Source organism: Pseudochaenichthys georgianus, chromosome 22 (assembly GCF_902827115.2).
Source record: "Pseudochaenichthys georgianus chromosome 22, fPseGeo1.2, whole genome shotgun sequence".
Classification (NCBI taxonomy): domain Eukaryota; kingdom Metazoa; phylum Chordata; class Actinopteri; order Perciformes; family Channichthyidae; genus Pseudochaenichthys; species Pseudochaenichthys georgianus.
The window spans coordinates 8,326,780-8,354,477 of record NC_047524.1 but is presented as its reverse complement, the minus strand read 5'-3'; the positions used below and the strand labels follow the sequence as shown (position 1 = coordinate 8,354,477).

At 40.5% G+C, this 27,698-nt stretch overlaps 1 protein-coding gene across 1 annotated transcript in view; it reads left to right on the top strand.

The window, feature by feature from the left end:
- Positions 1–15,817: 15,817 nt before the first annotated feature.
- Positions 15,818–27,698, top strand: part of sgpp1b (sphingosine-1-phosphate phosphatase 1b) — a 29,873-nt gene continuing 17,992 nt past the window's right edge. The window contains exon 1 of the mRNA XM_034111381.2: positions 15,818–17,015. Coding sequence (XP_033967272.1) covers positions 16,170–17,015 — 846 coding nt within the window. The 5' untranslated portion in view covers positions 15,818–16,169. The remainder of the gene's footprint in view (positions 17,016–27,698) is intronic.

Sequence of the window (27,698 nt, the reverse complement as noted above, 5' to 3'; positions counted from 1 at the left end):
TTTTATATTTTCCCAATTAATTCACACCACACAATTTGAAACATTTCCAGAGAACATTTTTTGTCAAAATGACTAATGATTGAATATTTACTTATTATTTAAAGAGCAGTTATTTTAAGGAGAACTCTTCTGTAAATATATCACAGCATACCACTAACTCACTTTTACCTGCAATTAAAGCCAAATGACAGCAGTTGTGCCTGGATTCACCAGAAAAGGATGTGGAAACTACAGAAAATAAAGCACACACATCATTTAATTAATGACATTGTTATCTCTCCAGACATGTCCGTCCAATCCTTTCTGATTATTTACGTCTGTCCCAGTCTGCATGTCCAATATCGGATGTTGTTTTCAAGTGGGATGTAAATGAATCAAGACTGATAATTATCTCGGTTCACATAAATGCAGGTACATTAATATCAAAGTGTTTCCTTAATATCAAAGCATGAAATCACAAAGACACCACCAACCATTCTCCCCTCTGTCTGAATGCAGCCTCAAAATGAAGAAACTAAATGTAATTTAATTAATTGTAACTAAATGATCTGAGAGACATTTTGTATTTATATAAATGCACAGTTGATTTTCTTATCATGGAACTGTACTATCATTGAGATTTGTTTTACTTTGTGCATTTTTATTTTAATAACACTTTTCTGCCAGATTAAATAATGTATGGGTTTCAGAGGGTTGAACTAGATCTGTATTATATAGGTGACAATTGCTTGAGCCCCATAGTAGCAAAGTCAATAGTAACTATGTGTCCCGCATGTATAAAATACTGTATGTACTGTATGTTGTTTCATTCATGATATTCATGAAGATAGAGGGCAACGCACTGTGGGAGAGATGGATGGTAAGACTGAGAACCTTTCACTTTGCAATTGCCTGTAAGTAAATACAGTAACAATGTCAAAATGTGAGGGTTGTGGGGCCGGGACAAATATATGAATAAAGAATGTACATCACCGCTCAACAGTGTCTCAAAGTGTCTGTTGAGAGAGAAGTGAAAGTGCAAATTATTCGGATAAGCTGTCATGCAAACGTTGAATGCTTTGTGGATGATTTGCAGCTCAAAACAAGTTAAAGGGGCTCGATTATGATTTGTGGGGGTTCCTCTTTCCTGTAGTGTGTTATATAGGTTTGTGTGCATGTAAATGGTCTGCAAAGGCAATAATGTCAAAGTTCAATCCAGAGGGAGTTTCTCTCCCACAAATCCCCTGCCAGAAATTCCTCCATTGGACTCCTTTGTTTAGTTCAGTAACATAATGACATCACTATGTAACACTTACGCTTCTGTTGGCTAGCGCTCAAACATTGTACGTGACCGGCTAAGGGGCGGGACATCTCTAAGTGGTTGACCAATACACAGCCGGCCAGCTAACCAATCAGAGCAGACTGGGCTCTGGTTTTAGACAGAGGGTGAAAAGAGGTGCTGCAGCACAGGCAGCAGCGGCCCGTCCACACTACAGCGTCGACAGCGTCGGAAGCGTCGACAACTCCAATCTGCCCATTCACTTTCAATGGGGTGACGTCACGTTGCCTCGCTTTTTCGCCGAACTGAATTGTGGGTAGCAGAGCGGTCCGTCTCCGCCGTCTCCACCGTCAGAAGTTGAACGTTCAACTTCTGACGCCGGAGACGCCGGAGTAGCCAGCGCCAGCCAATCAAATCCCGTTTCGGAAAATCTGACAGCTCAAGCCGTAGCCAATCAAACCTGCGTCTAAGCTGGGAGAGATATCCCGCCGTTCATTTCTATATTTCAAAAAAAGTTGGAGGAGAAACTAACTATCGCCGTAGCAAATCACCCGGTTTTGTATGACCAGACCCTCTTCACCTACCGGGATACAAACCGGAGGAACCAGGCATGGAGGGAGGTGGCAGAGACAGTGGGTGAAACTGGTAGGTTTTCGCCTGTTTGGGGAGTTTATATATATATTGCTCCCATAAAATCCCCGGGGGTTTTTGCTTTGTATGTCGGGGGCGGGAGATTCATGTGATTGGTTGTTGGTCGTGTTGCTTGAATAAAATCTCCAAGCTCCAGACACGCCCAGCTCCAAGCTTTTTTTGAAGCTGTAGTGTGGACGCTCCGTGAGAGAACAATAAAGAGCTTTTTGAACATTAAAGCATAGAAATAAGTCAAAGTGGAGGCACTTAATACAAATATGAACCTGAAAACTAGCATAAGATGGCTCCTAGATTTTCATTTCATTTCAAACCTTTATTTAACCAGATCGGTCCCATTGAGATCATAGATCTCTTTTTCAAGGGAGACCTGCAAAGAGACATTTTTCTTTATAATTTGCTGGTCATGCTAATTCGCTGTTTAATTCAACAAAAGATAATCTCTAACATTTTCGAATATATTTTATTGCCAAAGGAATGCAATGAAAATGTTGAAGGAAAACAAACTTGTGTTTATCAGACAAACTATAATTACTGAGGATAATTATAATACTCTCATTGTGTGCTGTTTGCTCGGGGTTGTAAAATTCTCTGTCTCTGTAAGACATGATTGGGTAATATTGGTAACATCATATTTATTTACTTTCCTCCATCCGCTACCCATAGTATTGTAGCTCTAGAAAGGCATACTCCAGCCTTCAGTGAAGTTATGTTTTAGGTTCTCAAAGCCAAGTAGAAATTGAGCTTGTTAAAGAGATGAGTCGACCAGGAGAGATTATATTATTTTGGGAGAAAATGTATCTTGAAAATGTGCAGCATCTCAACAAGCCTAAGAATAAATGCCAACTGCCAAATCAAAAGCTCCACGATTTATTTAAAAATGGACAATGGTGAGAAATAACGGCAACATGAATTAAAAGGTGTGATTCACAACTGTTTACATCTTAACTATGAAGTGCTTGAGAGAAAAATGATACAGTAGGTAAAACTGTCACAGCTTTCTAGCTTCTATTTCAAGAAAATTATTTAAACTTGAAGATACATATGGCAAATCAATCAAACAGTGTTGTCTGCATCTCAGTTCACAAACCTTTAAAATACCATGAAAAAGTCATTATCATACATGGACTAATGAAAAGCTACACTACAAAGCTGAGAATTGACAGGGACAGCTGTGAGATTTAATTTAATATCATTGAAAATAGCACATTTCTGGACATTTACAGCATATATAGCTGTGGATTTAAACGATCATCCAGATGTTTTTTTCCTAATGTACCCAAGAATGGTTGTGTTTCATACTGAACAAATGGACAGTGCACTGCAGGATATATGACGTTCTCTCACGATGAGCACAGAATTCATAGAGAAAATGTTGAGAATATTATATTGACCGGCTCATTATAAAACAGTCACTCTAATGGTTAAACTACAGATTGTTTGTATTGCATTGCTTCCACTCAAATTTGAGTATAATTGAAATGTTTTCTTAAATATAGTTTTCCTTTTTCATGTTCAAAACATACCATTTCAAACGCACTTTTCCAGAATATCTGAAAAAGAGAAAAAAATGTGCACAAATAAAAGTTAAACAAAGTCTTTTGTACAGTTAATGAACCTGGATAACATGCCAGAATAATATGATAATGCACATGTTTTTATGATATTTTCCAGCAGTGTGTACTATTGCGGGAAATAATCTGGAGCATGATATAAGCATGTTATATTATGAATATACATCATTAATACTTTTTGAGTAAAAGGAAAATCAGAAACAAACAAAATCATGTTTGCTAAATGTTTATTTATTTATTCAAGATGTCATTCAAAGTCATATTGCCTTCTTGTTTCCTGAGCACAGATGTGGAGCTTTGAGGAGCTTCCCGACCCCACCAGCACGGAAGAAGAAGAAGAAGAAGATGTAACAACTTCATCTGTGCTGGACGGGCTGGGGCGCTCCTCTTCCTCTCGGCTGGTGGGTGGAGCAGGGGTTGTCGGGGGCTGGGGTGAAGGGCATGGAGGTCCTTACTGTACTCACAGGGTCTAGCACTAAGCTGAGAGCGGGCTGCTGTGGAGCAGGGTCTTTCCGGGATCATCGGTTGGTGACCCACTCTCAGCAGCCAAAAACACAAACAGGAGTCCTGCCCTGTGAGACAGAAACACAAATAATAATTACTCAAATATGTAAGCTGTTAAATGTAATCTCCAATGATGGAACAATGTGATAAAGCTCCTATAATAAATACAATCCTTGTGAGGGGATCACTTACTAAGCCCCAAAAGACGACCCCCGCTCTTCATCAGTTGTCATCCTTTCTTTTGGTCGGGTCTGCAGTACTCATCCTCTTCCTCTGAACATCCTGGACGTTGAGTTTCAGTCTTCCACGGAGTTGATGCAGCGTGTGTAATGCTGGAGACCTGTTCGAAATCCTGAAAGAGACTTGGAGACTTTTCGTGACGTTAGTAGTCACTGCTTTAGCACTATATGTTGCACCTAGAAAAAACTGAGCATTACTTGAGTAAATGTGCTTGATTTAGTTTAACCACTGTCTTAAACTATGTACTTACCTGTCTTGTAAAGCCATCTATACTTTAAAAAGAAAGAACACACTACCATACCATGTTATCTTACCTCTGGTATCAGCATCGACCATCATCACATTTTATCCAAAAGTAAAAACGATATATAAAATTGAGTAATGTATGTATAAAAGCCCTGGTGATTTGACCTATCATCCAAGCAATACGTGTTTGAAGCTGTCTGGGCAACACACTCTCACTCCCTAAGCGTCCAATAGCGACGTTTGGTCAGTGTCCGTGGCGTCCAATTGTGACGCTCCTAGGCTCCTTCAGCGTCATAAAGGGACACAAATATCTTTCAATTGATTGCAATGTATTCCCATCTGCGTCGGGATTTGACGCTCATGGAAGCACGGCATTCGTTTATGCCGGCTGCCCTTAAAGGCAATGTGAGCATCCATTCCCATTGGATAACGGAGAATTTTACACCCGGAAGTAAGTACTCCTCTTACTGTCGATTGATTTTACAGTGATATCTGCACTACTCATTGACTAAAAAACACCAGATTATCCTTGTTAATTACACAACATTGATTGGTTTAAATTGTGTGCAATGCTTTTGTATTTTTCCCCTTCGATTCGGAGAAACAAATATGTTTTCTGAGTAAAGGATGGCAGAAGACACTACACTACCCAGAATCCCCAGCTATCGTTTGGCCTACACCATGTGCTCTGTTTGACAAACCCCGTTTTTTTCACCATTCATTCCGATGGCTGGCGTCTATGTCACGTGATCTTCAAATTTCTCCCTGCAGAAAAAGAAAACATGGCCGAAATTCGTTTTATTCTCGGTAGAAAATGACTATTTTAAAGTTAGTTTGGCCATTAAAATACGTTTTGATGTCATTTGATGCGAGAAATATGAGTTGTTATTTCAGATTATGTGTGCAGTGGATGTACATGATCTGTTTAATGGTGTTATCTTTATTGCTACCCCCTTCCCCGTCAATGTATAGTGTTGGTCCACAGCCTAAACATATTAGTAACAAAATCTGCATCTAAAGATAGCCTACGTTATTTCCCCCCTGTGCAATTCCAGTCTCACATCTCAGAGCACATCGTCATTAACAAATACCGGAAACAGACCAAAATAATAATAATACCTTATTCCGAGTGTGCTTGCTTTTCTCTTTGAAAGTCATCACATAACGGCATTGTAATACACGGTTCGGCTGCATTACATATTACATATCTGCCGTAGTTCTGTATTTATAGAGCCCTGATGAGAAGACAAACATGAGGAACTGAAAACGTGACGTGGATCATAAATATATCAGCCATTAAACAACATCTTACATTTATTTTCACACAATACGTCTCCTTGCAGTATCAACACTAATTCGGCTCACTTTTATATAGATAGGCTGTATTTACACCATAAAGGTGCACAGCTGATATAAAGGGACACCTGGTGGTTAAAGCATGTTATTGAATTTCAATATTTTTATTATTAGATATTAATACGATCCCTATAAAGTATATTCATTACTCGTTATTCTCTACTAATTGTTAATTAAAGACTGTATGTAATGACTATTTTGCACATCCCTTTCAAGATTTCAAGATTTTCTAAGGTTTATTGACATATCATATAGGCCTACACAACTGTTCTGCACTGAATGAAAAATGTGGGTTGCAGGTTCCTCAATAGTGCATTACAAGACATCTATCAATATTTGTGCATACCTCCAGCAATGTTAACTATGTTGAAGCACTTATTTTAACTGATATTATACATACTGTATGTACTCTTATAAGATGTATGTAGATATTTCATCTCCGGCCTTGTCAGGTGTTGAACAATCAATAAATAAAGAACACAGAATTGTTGAATATAAAACACAGAATTTATGTGATTATACTAAATGATTTTCAAATAAACACAACTGCATATTTAACTGTTACACATGCTGATGTAACGCAAATGTTCCAACTTGGGATTAATAAAGTATATCTTATCTTAAGCTGATCGATGGCTACTGCCATATTTGCAAAATGTGCCTCTGAACCTTGGGTAGCTGGTATGAACATCGGCCATCAACAATTATTATCCAAAAGAAAATAAAGACAAAATGAAAATGTACATATTAATAAAATAAAGCCTATCGCCAACCCAGAAAAATGTATTTGAAGCTGCCTGGGGCTTCATCTGTCCTACCAGACGCAAAGGTTTTCAAATCCTTCAGGGAGCCTGTGGTCCTCTGGACGGTATCTCTTGTCCATGGGGGGCCAGGGGCCTGAGGAGGAGGTTGTCAAGTCCCTAAAGTCCTCTTCCCTGATCCTCTTGGTGGAGAGGCCGACGCCTGAGGTGGGTGTTGGCGATTCCTCTTGCCTATTCCTCTTGGTGGAGAGGCCGAGGCCTGAGGTGGTGGTTGGCGAGTCCCTAAAGTCCTCTTGCCTGTTCCTCTTGGTAGAGAGGCCGAGGCCTGAGGTGGTGGTTGGCGAGTCCCTAAAGTCCTCTTGCCTGTTCCTCTTGGTGGAGAGGCCGAGGCCTGAAGTGGTGGTTGGCGAGTCCCTAAAGTCCTCTTGCCTGTTCCTCTTGGTAGAGAGGCCGAGGCCTGAGGTGGTGGTTGGCGAGTCCCTAAAGTCCTCTTGCCTGTTCCTCTTGGTAGAGAGGCCGACGCCTGAGGTGGGGGTTGGCGAGTCCTCTTGCCTGTTCCTCTTGGTAGAGAGGCCGACGCCTGAGGTGGTGGTTGGCGAGTCCCTAAAGTCCTCTTGCCTGTTCCTCTTGGTGGAGAGGCCGAGGCCTGAAGTGGTGGTTGGCGAGTCCCTAAAGTCCTCTTGCCTGTTCCTCTTGGTAGAGAGGCCGACGCCTGAGGTGGTGGTTGTCGAGTCCCTAAAGTCCTCTTCCCAGCAAGCCTCTTCCCAGGTCCTCTTTGTGGAGAGGCCTGATGTCGATGGAGGGGCTGAGGATGGAGCTGCTTCAGGACGTTCCACTTGCGGCTCAGGATCCTCCGGAGGGGCAACGCCAAAAGGGCGAAATGTCTGCCAAAAACTCACGGGTGGGCGCTGCTGGACAGAAAGGGGCACCATGGGGCAGCATAGGCATAAGGTGGAGGGTGCCGAGTCCCTTGAGTCATCTTCCCTGATCCTCTTGGTAGAGAAGCCAGGGCCCGATGTGGAGAGTGCAGAGTCGCTGGAGTCATCTTCCCTGATCCTCTTCGTGGAGGAGACAAGGCCTGGTGTTGTTGAAGAGAAAGCTCCTGACCTTGGAGGGGCTGAGGGTGGAGCTTCTTCAGGTCGTAAGGACACAGGAACCTCCAGAGGGGCAACACCCAAAGGGAATGAGCAGGGATGTCCAGGGGGGTAACTTGGAGTGAAGTTCTGACGCAATGCCTCCCAAAAATGTACCGGTTGGAATTGCTGGGTGAGTGAGGAGAGACGTCTGATATCCACATAACCGTCATCACGGTCATCACGGTCATCACGGTCATTACCGCCATCACCGTCATCACCGTCATCACCGTCATCGCCGTCATCGTCGTCATCACCGCCGTCATCACCGCCGTCACCGTCGTCACTGTAATCAATGTCATCGTCGTCATCGTCGTCATCACCGTCATCACCGTCATCACCGTCATCGCCGTCATCGCCGTCATCGTCGTCATCACCGCCGTCATCACCGTCATCACCGTCATCACCGTCATCACCGTCATCACCGTCATCACCGTCATCACCGTCATCACTGTCGTCACCGTTGGTGACGACGACGATGGTGACGACGACGACGGCGACGACGACGACGACGACAATGACGACGACGGTGACGACGACAGCGACGACGGTGACGACGTCGATGATGTCGTCACCGTCCTCACTGTCATCACTGTCCTCACTGTCATCACTGTCCTCACTGTAATCACTGTCCTCACTGTCCTCACTGTCATCACTGTCCTCACTGTCATCACCGTCGTCACCGTCCTCATCGTCCTCACTGTATTCACTGTCCTCACTGTCATCACTGTAATCACTGTCCTCACTGTCATCACCGTCGTCACCGTCGTCACCGTCGTCACTGTCATCACTGTCATCACTGTCATCAGAATATTCTTCAGTGTCCTCTTCCTCCTCTTCGTCTTCTTCCTCAGAGGACAAGGGCCCGTATCCAGAATCTTCGGATGTCCAGTCTTCCCCCTCATCCTCTTCATCCTCCTCTTCCTCATCAGGAGCGTTGTAGACAGGGAGATTACCTTCATCGCCTGCAGGACGCTCAATGACGGAGTTCTCAGAGCTTGGTTTGGGGCGGGAATTCAGAGTGTAAGTGTAGTCCTCAGCCCTGCACGCCTCTTCCCAGGTCCTCTTGGTGGAGAAGCCGAGGCCTGATGTCGATGGAGGGGCTGAGGATGGAGCTGCTTCAGGACGTTCCACTTGTGGCGCAGAATCATCCGGAGGGGCAACGCCAAAAGGGCGAAATGTCTGCCAAAAACTCACAGGTGGGCGCTGCGTGACAAGAAGGGGCACCATGGGGCAGCAGAGGCCTAAGGTGGAGGGTGCCGAGTCGCTGGAGTCATCTTCCCTGATCCTCTTCGTGGAGAAGACGAGGCCTGCTGTTGTTGGAGTGAACACTCCTGACCTTGGAGGGGCTGAGGGTGGAGCTTCTTCAGGACGTTCCAGTCGCGGTGAAGAAACCTCCAGAGGGGCAACACCCAAAAGGAAGGAACAGGGATGTCCAGGAGGGAAGCTTGGAATGAAGTTCTGACGCAATGCCTCCCAAACATTTACCGGCGGGAATTGCTGGCTGAGAGGCGAGAGACATGCGATATCGGCATAACCGTCATCACTGTCATTACAATAATCTTCAGTGTCCTCTTTCTGCTCTTCATCTTCTTCCTCGGAGGACAAGGACACACTGTCATTACAATAATCTTCAGTGTCTTCCCCCTCATCCTCTTCCAAATCCTCTTCTTCCTCCTCTTCCATCAGTCCATGACATCCACCTAAAAAAACGACAGCAAACTCACCTTCATCCTCGACAGCGTTCCTGACCTCACCTACCTCTTCCTCATCAGGAATGTTGTAGACAGGGAGATTACCTTCATCGCCTGCAGGACGATCCATGATGAAGTTCTCAGAGCCTGGGGGGAATTCAGAGTGTAAGGATTTAAAGGTAATATTTGAAATAGTTTAATCACTTATTGGAAATAAATAGCACATGCATAACCTAGCTTATAACTTTAATTTAAAAGACATGACAGGAGAACCTGCGGTGAGAATAACACTGGGGATCATAAATTATATTATTTTTCTGATAAACAGTGATGACAATTAAAATACTAATTTGGATTTTTGTTATTGGCAATATTATGTTTGTTATTTTTACATCTCTAAAGTGTTTTTTTTTTTATAAAACTGAATGAAGTGCATGTAAACAGCGCTCCATATGTGTCGGACAAGTAAAGGAGAAGCTTGCTCTCCGCATTTTACGCACCGATTCTTCCGCAGCAGCAAAGCCTTCTTTAAACCAAAATGCAACATTACAAAATGTGCAAACAAATAAATGCTGACCGTGGGGAATGCAAGACCCGGATCCCGAGAAAAAACTGAGTAGGCGTGTGGACAAACTATAATTGGTTCCAAAAAACAGCGTGCATTCGTTTATAATATAGGCTATGCATTCATATCCATTGCGCAGAGTAACTGAATAATATAATCTAAAATGACCAGAGTAGTTTTCAGACTTTTCTTTAGTTTATAAATCATTATTTTCCTATAGCCTAGGCCTAGTTTATAGTTAGTCAGCTTGGACGCAGAACGCGCACACATTTTCCTCCCCTCAAAAACTAAACAAGAAAAGCAATTTCAATATTTAATGTTAAAAGGAAAGTTGAATTAATATGATATGCTACATTAGAAGGAGTAGCCATTTACAATAAATAAAGCTTCAACAATCAGAACGACACTCAGGGAGGCAGCCGCACAGAATAACGTGCCCTGCAGGGAATTGTGCGTCGTTGCCATGCGGTGCATAACTTGACCCTAATATTTTGCATTCTATGAAACTAGGCCCAGTCGCCATTTTGTTTTTGTAATTTTTTGGTCGTTTTTCGACGATATCTTGCAATTAAATAAAAAATAACTCTGTTTTAAAATCACTACACTCTTTATAAATACATTAAACACCTCTAGTGCTAAAAAAAAGTAGGTCTTATCCACAAATATGAATTTTAAACTGGAAAGACGTGAGTGAGTTTCTACTTTCTCCAAATTGCATTTTGAGCAAAATAAATCCCAACATTCTATGAACTTTTCACCTTTAAACTAAACCAATCTCATTCATTTACACTCAGCAAGAGCTTTGTATGATTTTAAAGGGATATATGAACAATTAAAAAGCTAAAAAATATGTTTTTTAAACGTCTTTATTTTATTTTACTTTGAGTGTAGTTTCCCAACACGGCCTATTGCCAGCGGCAGGTGCTGCTCCTCCTCTGGGGGTCGGGGGTCTTGTTCAGCGTCTCCGGGTTTCCACAGCAGATTTGATAGTATTGTTTTTCAGAAGTTTGGTTTTCCAGCAGGTTGAATCTCAAAGAGTTTTCTCTCCACAGGTGAGTTTTGCAAAAGGTGTGCTCTGGTCAGAGTCCAAGTGCAAAGTGAGATCAGAGCGGTCAGCAGCTGCAGCCCCAACGTTCGGTTTCCATGACTATGACGCACGTACGTGAGCTAGAGAGGCCTTTTACCAAATCTCATAGTTGTTAAATATTGATTGTTAAATTAAAAGCTACTAGGATTTATTTTTTACATGTAGCAGTATAGCCTACTTTCAGTGCAGTACTTTATTTTCCTTGTAATAGTAGCCTCTATAGCAGCTTCATCTCGTGTTTTATTTTTCTCTCGTTAGGTTAAATTGCTCCTTTTTGTTTGTTTCTACCGCTTTCGTTAATTTTGGAAACGAATCAAATCTCTAATAATCTCAGTTTGTGTGGGATTGCCTTTTTTTTCTTCTGAATATTTCACTTTACCAACCCGTTTCTGCAGTACAACACATCTGAAGTTGAATTGAACAGATAGGCCTAAATACAATAGGCTATTTTTGTATGATGTGCAATATATATATATTATTCTTTTATTAATCTCTAGCTTTATTATACATTTCTTAAAAGACTAGTCATGCTGGTTTAACTAAGCTGCTTAACGGGTTACTCTCAGTAAATCCATGGGAGGTAAAACACAAAGGAAACTATTGCAGGAATAACCTGTAATTTGAGACAGACAACGTAACTAAATCGGCTACTTTTACTCTACCTACAGATTAAAAGTACTTGTATTTTACTTAGGTGCATAATATTTCGTACAAAAAACATTATATTGTATTCTGCACACTTGTCCCCCTGCATTATGTTCTTTGATGCCATAGCCCATGGATTCACCTCAGCTATCAACAAATGATGTATTACTGCCATCTATTGAGCATTTACTGACATTTCAAGCCAACATGAGAAGGTCTTAAAACGACCCTGCTGAACGTGCTAAAGTGAGATTTTTCTTTATAATTTGCTGGTCATGCTAATTCGCTGTTTAATTCAACAAAAGATAATCTCTAACATTTTCAAATATATTTTATTGCCAAAGGAATGCAATGAAAATGTTGAAGGAAAACAAACTTGTGTTTATCAGACAAACAATAATTACTGAGGATAATTATAATACTCGTCATTGTGTGCTGTTTGCTCGGGGTTGTAAGATCCTCTGTCTCTGTAAAACATGATTGGGTAATATTGGTAACATCATATTTATTTACTTTCCTCCATCCGCTACACATAGTATTGTAGCTCCAGAAAGGCATACTCCAGCCTTCAGTGAAGTTATGTTTTAGGTTCTCAAAGCCAAGTAGAAATTGAGCTTGTTAAAGAGATGAGTCGACCAGGAGAGATTATATTATTTTGGGAGAAAATGTATCTTGAAAATCTGCAGCATCTCAACAAGCCTATAAATAAATGTCAACTGCCAAATCAAAAGCTCCACGATTTATTTAAAAATGGACAATGGTGAGAAATAACGGAAACATTAATTAAAAGGTGTGATTCACAACTGTTTACATCTTAACTATGAAGTGGCTGAGAGAAAAATGATACAGTAACTGGTAAAACTGTCACAGCTTTCTAGCTTCTATTTCAAGAAAATAATTTAAACTTGAAGATACATATGGCAAATCAATCAAACAGTGTTGTCTGCATCTCAGTTCACAAACCTTTAAAATATATTAATCAATATTAATGTATTAAATAAATACATTATAAAACAGTCACTCTAATGGTTAAACTACAGATTGTTTGTATTGCATTGCTTCCACTCAAATTTGAGTATAATTGAAATGTTTTCTTAAATATAGTTATCTCTATCTTAAACAACAGACAGACAGACACACAGACAGACACACAGACGGACGGACGGACGGACGGATGGATGGATCTGAATCTGGGTTATGCCAAGAACGTTTACATGGTACATACATGACCATTGTCCTGTACATATTTCACAAAATGTGCCAGTGTCTGCACATTATGGGATATGGCATTGAGGGATTGAACACAAACAAAAGATTAATCAAATCTATTCTAAAATTGACAAGCACCAAATGAAGGGACTTCAGACCAGATGAAATGTGCTTGTGTCGTTTTAGTAGTCAGACAGGAACTGCTGCATTCTGCACAATCTCTAGCTTAATTATACCTTTCTTAAGATGACCCGTCAGGCTGCCTAAACTAAGCTGCTTAAGTACTTTTACTCTAGTACTGCTACGTACAGATTAAAAGTACTTGTATTTTACTTATAGGTGCATAGATATGTTGTACACAAAACATTGTATTGTATTCTGCACACTTGTCCCCCTGCATTATGTTCTTTGATGCCATGCCCATATGATGCATTACTGCATCTATTGAGCATTTACTGACATTTCAAGCCAGCATAGAGGAGAAGTTCTTAAAATGACCCTGCTGAACGTGCAAAAGTGAGAGACTTGAAACAGGCTGTTGATGTTGTCTAATGGATTTGTATTGTTATTGTTGCTCATGTGAACATTGATTGTATTCTGGGATTTGCAGACTGCAGGCCACTATTTTTTGATACACCTTGGCTAAGTTGCGGGAACATAAGTGCTGAATGTTCATGTCAGCTTTGTATGCTACCATGTGATTTATGAATTATTGTTTGTAACATTCCCTGCTGGACTGTGTGAATTGTTTCAAGATATGTTCTGAGTTCTGTTCCCACTGCCCGTGGGAAGACTGTTTCTCTGTCCTGTGTTTTGCATCACTCTGCTGCCCTCTGCTGGTGAAATAATTCAGTTTATGGCTCTTTCTCGTTAGTTAAAAGTTATTATGGTACTTTAAAATCAACATGTAGGATTTAGAAGCATTATACAAAGATTAAATGAAGTTTAATGGAGGCTTGTGTACAACAAATATAAATTAAATACAGATAGAATAGCCTACAGAGTAGTATAATATGTCTCGTATAAAAGTATTTGTTAGGAGAAGTTGTAATTGCCACCAGATACTGAACTACAGCATTGTAATGTGTAACTTTTTGTATTAAAGGTTTATACAGTGCTTATAGAGCTAAATTGTTTTTTTTATTAAGTTTTCAGAATAAAAGGGGAACAAGTCCTTTCCTTTCTTTTAGTTAAGAAGTGAAAGAAGTTGTGTGGTTTAATACAAGAAAAATAGCTTATTGCTTCTTTTCAGCTTAGTGCCTAATTTACTGCACCCAAATAATTGTTCATATTGATTTTCAGCACTATTGTCGTTTAAAGCTGAATTTCAGAGTGCAGAATGCCTTTACTTTGATATTACATTTCACTTTTTCTAACTGTTAGTCCTGGTTGTAACAGCAGCTGCTGTTGACGTTGATACAGAAACTGAGTTTGTCTAAATTGTCATATAATCTTTTTTTTATGTGGCACAAATTCCTTTGTTAAGCTGACTACTCTCCTGTATGACAAAGATGATTATTGATTCATCCTTCTTTAATTTCTCTGTCTGTGTTCTGAGTTTTCAGTCCTGGAGTCTCACTTGGTTTAAAAATGTGCAACATGATAACAATCACTGGCATACTATAGAAAAACAACAAGAGCAACAAACATACAACTATTTAAGAGAAGCATGCTATTTTAAAACAATAATTTATATTTTGATAAAAATGCATATTCCATATTTGAGATAAACTATTTTGAAAAAAGGCCAGCAAACAGTTTTTTCAGGTGATTGATTAGCAAATAAAGTGTGTAAACTGAGAATGTCTTTATGGTTGTAATGTATCTTTGCGTAGCAAAACATACCCAATACATGCATTTACACACTATCTTTCTATCTAAAGCTCAAACTAATATTGTTTTTATTTAGTGTTTAATTGTTAATGTTTGATTTTTTTGCATTCATTTCTAAGGTAAAGTGTAAATTGTGCCACAAATTAATAGGCTACACAGAAAGCGCGGTCACGTTACGTAGTGAGGTTTCGAGCACGTACATTTTGCGTGCACGCCAAAACCAATGTTGCCTTCAGGTGCTCCAACAAAGCTCAAACTTTAGAGGCCAAGATGCCAAATGAAGTATCTAGATTAAAAACAATTCCCCAAGGAATGACATAATAATGTGAATGTATAAATCATTCTTAATAGTAAGATATTTTTGATATTACTTTAATGTTTACATTGTGTTGTTCTTCTCATTCATGCAGATGAAGTGGTCTGCAATACATTTTGAATATATATGTTTTCATTTGAATACAGTTATTATTCAGGGTTAACATACTAAAATCAGGAGTCCAATCTCTCCAATGCACCCCACCTCTAAAATATGTTTCTGTTAATCTATTCAGTTAATTGTCAGATTATATTTGTTGTAAATTAAATGTTACAACATTGAGGTCTAAATGTAAAGTAGTCGAGTATAAATACTTGGGTTTTAGGCTTATATTCTTATTATTCGATGAGATATTTCGAGATAATGAGATATGAGATAATTTAGTTTAGGATTGTTTTAATTGATTAATGTATGTAATAGTATATGGGTTTATTATAATTTGTTAAACAAAGAAAGGTTCGAAATATCAAGGTAAGGTAAATATCCCAAAGAAGAAGAAAATATTCAATAGCAGGATTCGTATTCAATATAAAAATAAATAAATTAGGCATGTAAAAGAAGAATACTAAGATATTAAAAAGTAAACAATAAGTTAGAATGACGTATAAAATATAACAATAATTTACAAAAAAACAACAACAAAAAGAGGTAATTGTGGTAGACAGAGGTACAGTACTTTATTGATGCAATTAAAAGGTTAACCTATAAACCTCTCAAATTCCCAGGAAGAAAATTGAAATGGGACATTTCCGACAGCACCAGAAGGCACCAGTAAAACCCGCGTTCCCGTATAACTGTCAGGCTGCAGGTCAGGAACCACTCAGATAGCGGGTCATTGGACGCATCCGGACGCTGTTGAACAAGAACCGACCCGTTCGGTGTGTCCGTTATCGTACCAACGAATCAATTAATTACTTTTTCTTTCATTTAAACTACTAGTTGTGGTTTACGAACGGTCCGGGGTTCTCCTTCCATGATGCAAGCTAGCTAACGTTAGCCACGGAGCTAACGTCTATGGTCCAGTGTCTGTGCGGGGAGAAAGTAGCGGAGTCTGCGTTCCTTTTTTTAGGGTGGCTGGGAGCGAGTAATTGGGAGTGAACATGGAGAAAAGTAATCGTTTTGTAGAGCTGTACTATTATCTCCAAGACCCCCATCTTGTCGCTCGATTTCAGCGCTTTTGTGGGGTACACGGGACGTTTTCGAAGACCGTCTCCAGCAAGGAAGCAGACCGGACTCAGTCGCACAACAACGGGGATTGCCATCGTCCCATCACTGGGGGAAATGAGAGTGAAAACATGGCCGGTTTCGGAGGAGCTGGGGAAGGAAAAACAGCAGGAGTGGGTGTTCGGAAGAGGGTGAAAAACAGAAGGGAGGAAAGTGAAAATCCTGCCCAGAATGGAGCATCTGTGTCTGCAACAGACTCCCGGGGAGAAACGGTTGCTGTCTGCAATAACGGTCGTAGTCTCCAAGGCGCTACAACCGTAAGTCACAGCTCTGCACAGCATGTATTTTCAGCGGCAAACGAAGAGAGGGAGACGGGGAAAGATAGTGACGACCCCCTATCTAGCAGCACGGTAAAACCCCTACGTAAAAACTCTCTAACAGGCGACGTGGGTCAGGAGTTCCTCATCGGGAACCGGTTCCTGTACTACATGTTCACCTTCGCAACCGAGCTGGGCAACGAGCTGTTCTACATCATCTTCTTCCCCTTCGTTATGTGGAACATGGACGCCTTAGTGAGCAGGAGGCTGATCATGGTGTGGGTCTGGGTCATGTACCTGGGTCAGTGCACCAAGGATGTGATCGGCTGGTCCCGACCCGCCTCACCACCTGTGGTCAAGGTGGAGATGTTTTACAACTCTGAGTACAGCATGCCGTCCACACACGCCATGTCGGGCACTGCCATCCCCTTCTCCCTGTTCTTCATGACCTACTGCCGGTGGGAGGTACAGTAAATCAATATTTGATGTGTGTAAAGAGTTATATAATGTGTCAAATGTGAAGGGCGTCTGCAGCAGAGAAGGGGAAGTGTATAGGAGCTGATTCTTCCAAAGAAGAAATCTGGCGAAAGTTCCTCATGTGATGTTTCACCATTTCTCTTTATTTGCATATACAGAAACACGAGCGACATAAATACTGCAATCATCTCTACACAGTCACACTTCGTCAGTAAGTGTAGTTCAATGATAGAGCAGCAGAAGAGGCTAGTACCTTAATCATACTTGCATAAAAACACAATACCTAAATTGTCCCATTGGCACTGTTCTAGAAATACACAACAGACAAAACGTTTTTTATAAATATCCCTCTAAATATATAGTTAGGTCACAGATTAAAGAGTTTAGTCAAGACAAAAGAGGATATAATAAAAAGTAGAAACACCACTTGGCACATATTTATTTCAAAAGCATCTCTAACTACAGTCTCCAAAAGTAAATACAATTGAAACAACATCTCTAAAACAGTTTTACCAGTAACTGGCAATCTGGAAAACAAAATATTTTGTAAACATTACCCAAATTTAAATTGTTGTATTAACCAAATTTAAACGAAATACAACACACAAATGCAGCATATTAGTCTCTTATGCGGCTTTCACACCAGCGCTTTTCCCTTTCTAGCTCCGAGCAGGAGCTTTTCTGGTTCAGCTCCGGTTTCCCTTTTCTGCTCCTGCTCTGTTCACACCGCCCAGAGCTGCCGCTGCTGCGTCATGACGTCACCGTTTACGTGCCTGCTTCATAAAATCCAAACCGCGCGGATATCCCTCACATCGACAACAACAACAATGGCCGATTGTATTGAAGCGCTGTTCGCTTTGGTTATCCTCTTACGAAACGAAATGGAAGGCATCGGACGACTTTACAAGGGACGACTTTACTAGGGTCGACTTTACTTGGAACTTTACAAACATCACATGCAAAATGCAAGACTTCTTTGTGGTCTTCAGCATCTACTTCAACGACGAATCTGCCCCTGCCCCCGCCTCGACGTAAGCGACGCCGCCTCTTAGCTCCGAAGCTCTTGCCTCTAGACTGACAATTTTTTGGAGCTGGAAGTGAACCGGATTCCGGAGCTAAGAGGCGGAGCCTCTGCGGTGTGAACAGGAAAAAACGGTACTTTCCAGGCTCCAGCTCCGAGCCGGAGCTGAAAACGCGTTGGTGTGAAAGGGGCATATGTCATTTAAATCCGGAAGTGAGTTAGCATTTTACTACTACCGGTTCCCTCGTCTCAGAGTTAATGCAATTTCTCCATAGGATGTTGGAAAATAGCTCGAAATAAGGTCTGTGGTTGATACACATTTAAGAGACGGATCACGTTTTGTTCTACGATATTAAATAGATCAGCAGTGACCCCACTGGTGATTTTTGAAGAGTTGACGTGTCTGAAAAACGATGGTTGTTGTGTGGCTGAATAGGACTACAGAAGTTGTCGAGGACGTTGTATGTCATTACACCGAACACGTAAACACTCCCGCTAAGTTTGTTTGCCCCTGTTCTGCTTGAAAGCAAATACCTGCCTCCTGCAAACTGTTGAGACAAACTCTTCAACTTGTACAATTTTGAATCTGTATCAGGGCTCGACATTAACGACTGCCCGATGGCCCAGGGCCATCTAGTATTTAGCTCGGGCAATGAAGCCTCACCTGCTGGTTGCCCGATTGGGCAATCTATTATGCCAGTATCATGCAGCTCGCGGATCCAGTAATGAGTGACCCGACAGTAAAACTAAACATATCTATAACTAGTTTAGGTAGTTTGAGAGGTAATTAAAATAGCTACGTGTGATATTCTAACCTGAAGTGTGTGTGTTTTGTCCGCTCACCGCTGCATGTGATTATGCAGAGCTGCGTGTCGAGTCTCGACTTGTCAGCAGCAGCTGATCTCTCTCTCCCATCAGATTAGACTTCACTCGCGTTTATGTCCATATCTATCAGATCCAGCTAGTTCTAGCTAATAATATGACTACCTGCTTATTAAAAGACACCTAAACAATAAGTGTCGCTATTAGGGGTGTAACGGTACACATACCCGTACCGAAATTATTCGGTACGGGCCCTTCGGTTCGGTACACGTGTGTACCGAAGTGTACCGAACGCATATAACGTTAAACGTAAAAAATTGAAAACGTGAACAACTTCTTGGAAGTAATCTCAGGTGCTGCGTCGCAGCGTTCAGAGTAATTTGCACCCATTGTGATCAACGCGTCATAGAGCGAGCAAGTCATTTCATTGGACGAGCTGGTCAGAGGGATGCGTTCAAATGTAGTCAGTAATTTGAGGAACTATCAAAATGGCGAACGCAGATAAAGTTGAGCTCGAAAATCCTCCAGCATCATTGAAGTCTCCGGTTTGGGAACATTTTGGTTTCGCAGTTACGTACAAGGATGACGGACAAAGACAGGTGGACCGAACCAAAGCTGTTTGTCGGCATTGTTCAACTAAAATTGGTTACGCGGCTGGCAATTAGGGCTGCAACAAACGACTAATTTGATAGTCGATTAATCTATCGATTAATGAAACGATTAATCGACTATTCGGACTATTATGCCTTGCACAATTTCTCAAACGCTCTTATTTAGCCATCAACTTTTAGATTTAGCTTGAGGTTGTTTTAGGCATGTGGAAACTAACAATGAAGACAATAAAGATGAATACTTGATTAAAAAATACATATTATTAAATTAACTAAACAAATTGTTTACAAAATGAACATTGCTTTTCATTTAAATTAAATAAATAATATTTCACATCAAAAGAAACAACAATGTTTTAGCAAATATTAAATAATGTGATGACAGAACTGTAAACAGAATAGCTGAAACTTTAACAAACTAAATAACTCAGTTACCTCTAATCATTACCGTTTATATAATTGAGTTAACTCCGTGTGTTGCTGCTAGCATACATAACACCTGACGTGAAAACGTTACTCGTGGACGGGGCTACAGAGCTACTAGAAAGACAGTGGAACCCGGTGCATTCCTCCGTCTGGATGTGGAGCACTTTTGCTAAATGTTTAGACAAATTGCTCGTGTTACCGCCCTTACATGCTAAACTCTTATTGCACTTTTGGCAACGAGCATCGAGACGGGTAAAGTTTAACCACCTCGGAGCGCGTTCTCTCCGCCATCTCCGCAGTGTGTTGCTGCATGTAGCAGCCGCGTGTGTGTAAACGGCCCCTCCCACACAGACCAGGGAGAGAGAGATCTCGTCTGATCGAAAATACATCATACATACATCATTTGTTTGTCTTTTTACATATTATAAACGAGCTGGTGTCCACACTAAGACTGCGATATAATGCGTAAAACGCACGTGATGACGTCACCAACGAATCGACGACTGAATTAGTTGGCAACTAATTTGGTAATCGATTAAGTCGATTAGTTGTTGCACCCCTACTGGCAATACATCAAACTTGCACACTCATTTGAAAAGTCATCACCCGAACGTGAATATCACCGGTACCAAAAGACTGAAGTGCAAACTCAACTCCCATTAGCATTTAAGCCTCCACCACTCGCAAAAACTTCAGACCGAGCCAAAGCTATTACAAATGGCAAATATCCTTATGTTGCCATGTTAGCAAAGCGCTACCTGGCTGTATCTGCTACTACCTCTGTCCCTAGCGAGAGGGTGTTCTCCACAGCAGGAGACATTGCTAGTGCCAGCTGATCTGCCCTTTCGGCAAGCAATGTGGACAAGTACATTTTTCTTTCAAAAAACATGAAAATACAATGACAAGCAAGTCCTAATGTCAAACTGGCTGCTTAGGTACTAGTACAGTACAGTTCAAATACAGATTAATTCAGTTCATCGAAATGCTGCACCTTAATGTTTATTTTATTATATTTTGTATTTATTTGAGTGAATACATTATTCACAGTTTAATAATAATTAAAAAAAATATGTTATGTTTTGTGATCATTTTTTCTGCTGTACCGAAAACGTACCGAACCGAACCGTGACCTAAAAACCGAGGTACGTACCGAACCGAAATGTTTGTGAACCGTTACACCCCTAGTCGCTATGCAACTGGGTGAGGCGGGCATTACCAACAGATCAACACACAATCAACCCATACATGACATCTCTTTCTCCACATTAAGTGTTAGACATTAGAATTGACTATTCTTGTCTGTCACATACTCTTCTTGTCTGTCACATAAGTGGCGCAACTGAAGCGGTATTGCGCTAAAGGGAAATTATTTTGACCGAAAAGATTTAGATTTCCTGGCTAACGGGAACTCTGAAGTCGCCTTTTTGTGTGCTTCGCGGATGCGCTCGGCTCCTCTCGACTGCTGCTCGGTCAGCTTCCGGATGAGGAGGCATTAGTTCGACCAACTTACAGTAGATAACATTACAAACATTTTTACCAGGGGCCATAAAAGTGTAAATAACGTTTGTTTTGGCAGTTATAACTGAATGTAATGTTTTCTACTTTTTTTCATCTGGGAAGGCATTTGCCTTCATCAGATGGAAAGTGTCTTGACCAACAACTTAAGTATTTCTTATAGCTATGCAGGGCATGCAAACACAAACAAAAACAAACAAATGAAATGAAGAATACAATTGTGACGTTGAAATTGTGAGACCCTGCTGTACTCGGCTGTAGTTCGTTTATAGCATAAAGTTAGCATTTTGCTTCTGGCGATTAGATTTATGATTATAAAAGTAGGGTAGACATGTGGATATTATCCGGCTGAACAAAACGTGCTGCTCAAACGGGTTCGTTTTCCACAGACCTTATTTCGAGCTATTTTCCAAAATCCTATGGAGAAATCCCATTGCTTTGTTGTCGAGGGAACCCATGCGCAGCTTATTTCTGGGTAAATACATCATCCCTGCACCACTCTATACTCCCCACATTGCTAGAAGAAAATTGCGTTTCCTCACTGCCTTGCTTAAGGACACAGTAATTTAATTTGGTAATTTGGGCTCAAAACTTGTGATCAACTTGTACAAATGGACCCCCTGCAATGCTACAACAACACAAGAAAACATCTGGTGGCAACTCTTGATACACGATCACTGAGAGCTTGCCCTCTGAATCACGTCATTAAGAATTAATGTGTGGTCGGCCGAGCGGATACAGTGACAGGAGGTAATGGCCTTGGCGGCTGCTCAGATGTGAACATATTGGTTGACTCTTATTGAGTCTTAAATGCTTGTAGAACCGCGACATCAAGCTCATTGTTGGTACAACGAGACTAAAAGCCAAACTATGACGCCAAAATGCTAATTACAAAGAAGGAAAGCATGTTTTTATGTAAACACATTTAGAGACCGGATACACAGAGATTTTAACAATTTTAATTATAAAGTAAATTAATCATCAAGTCATTATTTAGATTTTTTGTTTTAAAGTTAATTGGTCCTAGCTTCTCAAATGTAAATACTTAGTGTTTTTATTATAGAATAAGATCATAAATAGACATAAAGGTAAAAACAAAGACAACAACATTGAACTATTATGTACAGATATAATGTGCCTGTTGCGTTATGGATGAGTATGCATACATATTGTACTTGGATTGATATTTAAAAAGCAAACTAATTATATTTTGTAGTTTTTGTCAGTCAATCAAGCCATTTGGGTTGTCGTGGTGGATATTGTTTACTACTTTCTGACATTTTATAGGAGAACAAAAATATTATTTAGCCAAATGTTGATGCCATTTTGCCAGAATGTTGTGGTGGCATTTAAGCATGTTAACAGCTCAAAGTAATGCTTATCCTTCTAACATGTGTGGCTACAAATTAAAACAAATGTTCACCTCTTCCTCAACTTTGGCCAGGTTCATAAAACCTTATTGAAATTTCCCAAAGCATTGAAACAACACACAGTCAGGAGTTTTTTGTTTTAACAGGCCCTTCTCTGTTGTTCTTTTCTTAATCTCCTCCTATTCACTCAGGAGGGACAACACTCCATTGTCGGTACAAGCCAACAGAAAGTCTGTTTAGTTCACCTCCATTGTCTCACTGTGCATCCACTGTGAGGACACGATCAACAAACTGCAGGAAGCCCATTTGACTTTCATAGAACTGAAGGACGAGGAAAACTATTCGTGGATGCTTATCACGCACCTCAAACTTTGTCCGATTTATGGAACATTAAGTTGATTTATCGTTATGGCAGGAAATCAATCATTAAACATAGTTCGAGTCATTTTTGAGAAAAACACACCATATATTTGCTAGTTTCACCCACTTATATATATGATCTTTTTTTCTATTTATCATTATAAATGCAACATCTTTGAGTTTATTAGACAAATGAAATACTTGAATCCGTCATCTTGTGCTCTGGGAAATGTTAATGAGCACTTATACAGACAAACAAATTGATTAGAATTAGTATATTTGTCACAACAGCATACAAAACAGTAATTCTAAACATGTATTCCTATAATGCTCTGTCATACTCTACAAAATGCATGGCTTTCAGTAGTAATTATTCTATTGTGTTGGGGGGGAAAGCCCACAGTTTTAAAAGGAAAACTGTGTGTGATCCATGTATTGTATAGTTTGAATCACACCAGGCGAGAGTGAGATTGATTTACGACCCTCTGCCTCCCCATGCCCCATGCCATAGCAGGAGATAAGAGAGTCAAACTCTGACCTCCAAGTGTGGGGATTCAAGATAAGACTGAAATAGTGTCTGTATATCTCTCCTTTCTGCCAACAGCTCTTTCTCTACTCGTCAGACACCGTGTATGACATTTGAGCTAAACTCCAAATAATCTGTTCATGTCATTGTTGAACACCAAACAATCTATATTCAAAGTCTGACAATTCAAACGGCTGACCTTATTGTGTGGAACATCAGTAACAGCCTGACGCATTTACTTTCACATGTTTAGCTTTACCCTCACTAGAATTAAGAAAATATGACCTACAATATGACGATTACCTCAACGAACACTGACAGAACTAAACGTCTGGGTTTTTCTCATGATTTGTGTACTTGGTCTTCTTTGCGAATAATTTCACAGATTGTTCCTTTAAAGTGCCAACACTGATTACATATTGGTTGATAGTCCAATACGTAATGGTTTTGGACCACACACCAGTTCATAGTTTTTAACAAAAATATAAGCCTACTAAACAAATTCTACCTTTGTGTTATTCTTACATTGACGAGACTTAAACATTATAATTTCAATGCTTCAAAGTACTGTGAAGAACATTGACATTCATTTTTTTAAAAATTGTTCCCATAATCTTCCTTCTTTATAGAGTGCCACAGTGACGCGTCCTAAAACCCGGAAGTAAGTTAGCATTTTACCACTTCCGGTTCCTTCGACAAAAACCAATGCAATTTCTCCATAGGATTTTGGAAAATAGCTCGAAATATATATATATATATATATATTTTTATTTTTATTTTTAGAATTTTCTAATCATAAATCTAATCGATAGATTTATGATTAGAAAATTATAAAAGTAGGGTAGACATCTGGATATTATTCGGCTGAACCAAACGTGATCTGTCTCTTCAATGTGTGTCAACCACAGACCTTATTTTGAGCTATTTTCCAAAATCCTATGGAGAAATTGCATTGCTTTTTTGTCGAAGGAACCGGATTCCGGGTTTTAGGACGCGTCACTGTGGCACTCTATTAGGGATGGGTACCGAGCCCCGGGTTGCATTCCGATAATCCAAAAATCAGCTACTAAATTCTAACCCTATCTCCTTGACCTCTGAGTGAAACGTCACAGGGTTAAGGGATAGTGGATAGGAGAATTCAAAAGGACTTAGGAGAAGAGACTGCGGTACTTTAGAGAATCCGAATGCACTTTCACTATCCGATAGGGGTGTAACGGTTCACAAACATTTCGGTTCGGTACGTACCTCGGTTTTTAGGTCACGGTTCGGTTCGGTACGTTTTCGGTACCGCAGAAAAAATTATCACAAAACATAACATATATTTTTTAAATTATTATTAAACTGTGAATAATGTATTCACTCAAATAAATACAAAATATAATAAAATAAACATTAAGGTGCAGCATTTCGATGAACTGAAATAATCTGTATTTGAACTTTACTGTACTAGTACTCACAAAACATAAACTATTAGTTTTGGGTTTTTAATTATTATTAAACTATGAATATTCACTCAAATAAATATAAAATAAAATGAACATTTAAGGTGCAGCTTTTCGATGAACTGAAATAATCTGTATTTGAACTGTACTGTACCTAAGCAGCCAGTTTGACATTAGGACTTGCTTGTCATTGTATTTTCATGTTTTTTGAAAGAAAAATGTACTTGTCCACATTGCTTGCCGAAAGGGCAGATCTGCTGGCACTAGCAATGTCTCCTGCTGTGGAGAACACCCTCTCGCTAGGGACAGAGGTAGTAGCAGATACAGCCAGGTAGCGCTTTGCTAACATGGCAACATAAGGATATTTGCCGTTTGTAATAGCTTTGGCTCGGTCTGAAGTTTTTGCGAGTGGTGGAGGCTTAAATGCTAGTGGGAGTTGGGTTTGCACTTCAGTCTTTTGGTACCGGTGATATTCACGTTCGGGTGATGCCTTTTCAAGAGTGTGCAAGTTTGATGTATTGCCAGCCGCGTAACCAATGTTAGTTGAACAATGCCGACAAACAGCTTTGGTTCGGTCCACCTGTCTTTGTCCGTCAAGACAAAGCAATGATGCTGGAGGATTTTCGAGCTCAACTTTATCTGCGTTCGCCATTTCGACAGTTCCTCAAATTACTGACTACATTTGAACGCATCCCTCTGACCAGCTCGTCCAATGAAATGACTTGCTCGCTCTATGACGCGTTGATCACAATGGGAGCAAATTACTCTGAATGCTGCGACGCAGCACCTGAGATTACTTCCAAGAAGTTGTTCACGTTCTCAATTTTTTACGTTTAACGTTATATTCGTTCGGTACACTTCGGTACACACGTGTACCGAACCGAAGGGCCCGTACCGAATAATTTCGGTACGTGTACCGTTACACCCCTACTATCCGACGTGTTTATGATGCGCCAGCGGACGTCATGAATGTGCGTCTGCTGCTGTGGGGAAACTATGGAAACTACAGTTTTCTATACAGCGGACTACAACATGGATGTATAATAAGAACGAGGGACTACTGTAAACTCATCTAGAGACTCTGCACCGTGCTCTGATGCTGTTGCTTTATGCTTTATGAACGTGGACAACAGAGAAACATATTCTTCATGACCAAAGTTGGAATTGAAATAAAAAAGGAAAGTGAAACTTATGCTCGTCACCCTCTCCCTCCGTGCCACATTAATACAAATGATCCCAATACGTATGATTGTATGAACTATGAAAAGATCTTAAAATCAATACAGATGTATTTATAATAAACGTTAGTCCTTAACATCTATCACTGTGTATATCACCATTCAAACATCTTGAGTTGAACAAACCCCACACAGCTCAGTGAAATGTTGACTTTATTTGATAATTTCAGTAAAAACTAACGTTCATATTTCTCTTTTTGATTATAATACTGATGAACGTTCAAAACAAAGCACTTTGGCAACTTACCACATACGTTTTAAAATGCTTAATAAGCACCGTAACTTTCATATAATTTCTCGGTCATAATCGGTTGTTTCCGTGAACGGCCAACTGTTGAGTGACGGCAAATGCTGCGGCTTACTCTGAATTGTGGGGCAGCATTTTCTCCTCTCTTTTCGGTGAGGGAGGTCCAGTGGTTCCTAAGCTAAAGGAGGTTATAAAGGAAGTTTGAAACCTCCTTTCCTTTCATTTGGAGAATTGGAACAGCACTTAACATGGCTGCCACTGACGTACTTCCGGGTCATTTCACTTGGTTAGGAAGGTTCCTAAGCTAAATGGACTATTGGAACGCAACCCCGGTATTAAACGGGCCCCGGGGCTGAATTATTAAAGACCGTGGTACCGTTAAGCTCCGACGTTAGCGGTCTTTTTATCGGTACTGGTGCTGGAGACATGTAAAAAATATATGTCGTGTATTATTGCTACACAAACATTATATTGCAGTTTTAGTGTCGCCAACTCCGTTTCTAATACGCAAAAAGACTGCAAAATGCATCTATGATTATTTGTTAGTATTTTCGATCTCTCTCCCCCGCCTGCTTGCGAGGGGGTGGGGCAGTTTACACACGGGCAGCTGCAACATGCAGCAACACACACACACGTGGGAGATGGCGGAGAGAACGCGCTCCGAGGTGGTTAAACTTTACCCGTCTCGATGTGGAGAATGCTCGTTACCAAAAGTGGAATAAGAGTTTAGCATGTAAGAGCGGTAACACGAGCTATTTGTCTAAACATTTAGCAAAAGTGCTCCACATCCAGACGGAGGAATGCACCGGGTTCGACTGTCTTTCTAGTAGCTCTGTAGCCCCGTCCACGAGTAATGTTTTCACGTCAGGTGTTATGTATGCTAGCAGCAACACACGGAGCTAACTACATTATACAAACATAATGATTAGAGGTAACAGAGTTATTTGCGGACTTTTGGTGACAGAGCCTTCAGTGTGGCATCCCCCACCCTCTGGAACTCTCTCCCCCCCGAAATCCGCAGCGCCCCAACCCTGGACATTTTCAAAAAAGCCCTCAAAACGCACCTTTTTACCAAGGCTTTCCCCACTGTATA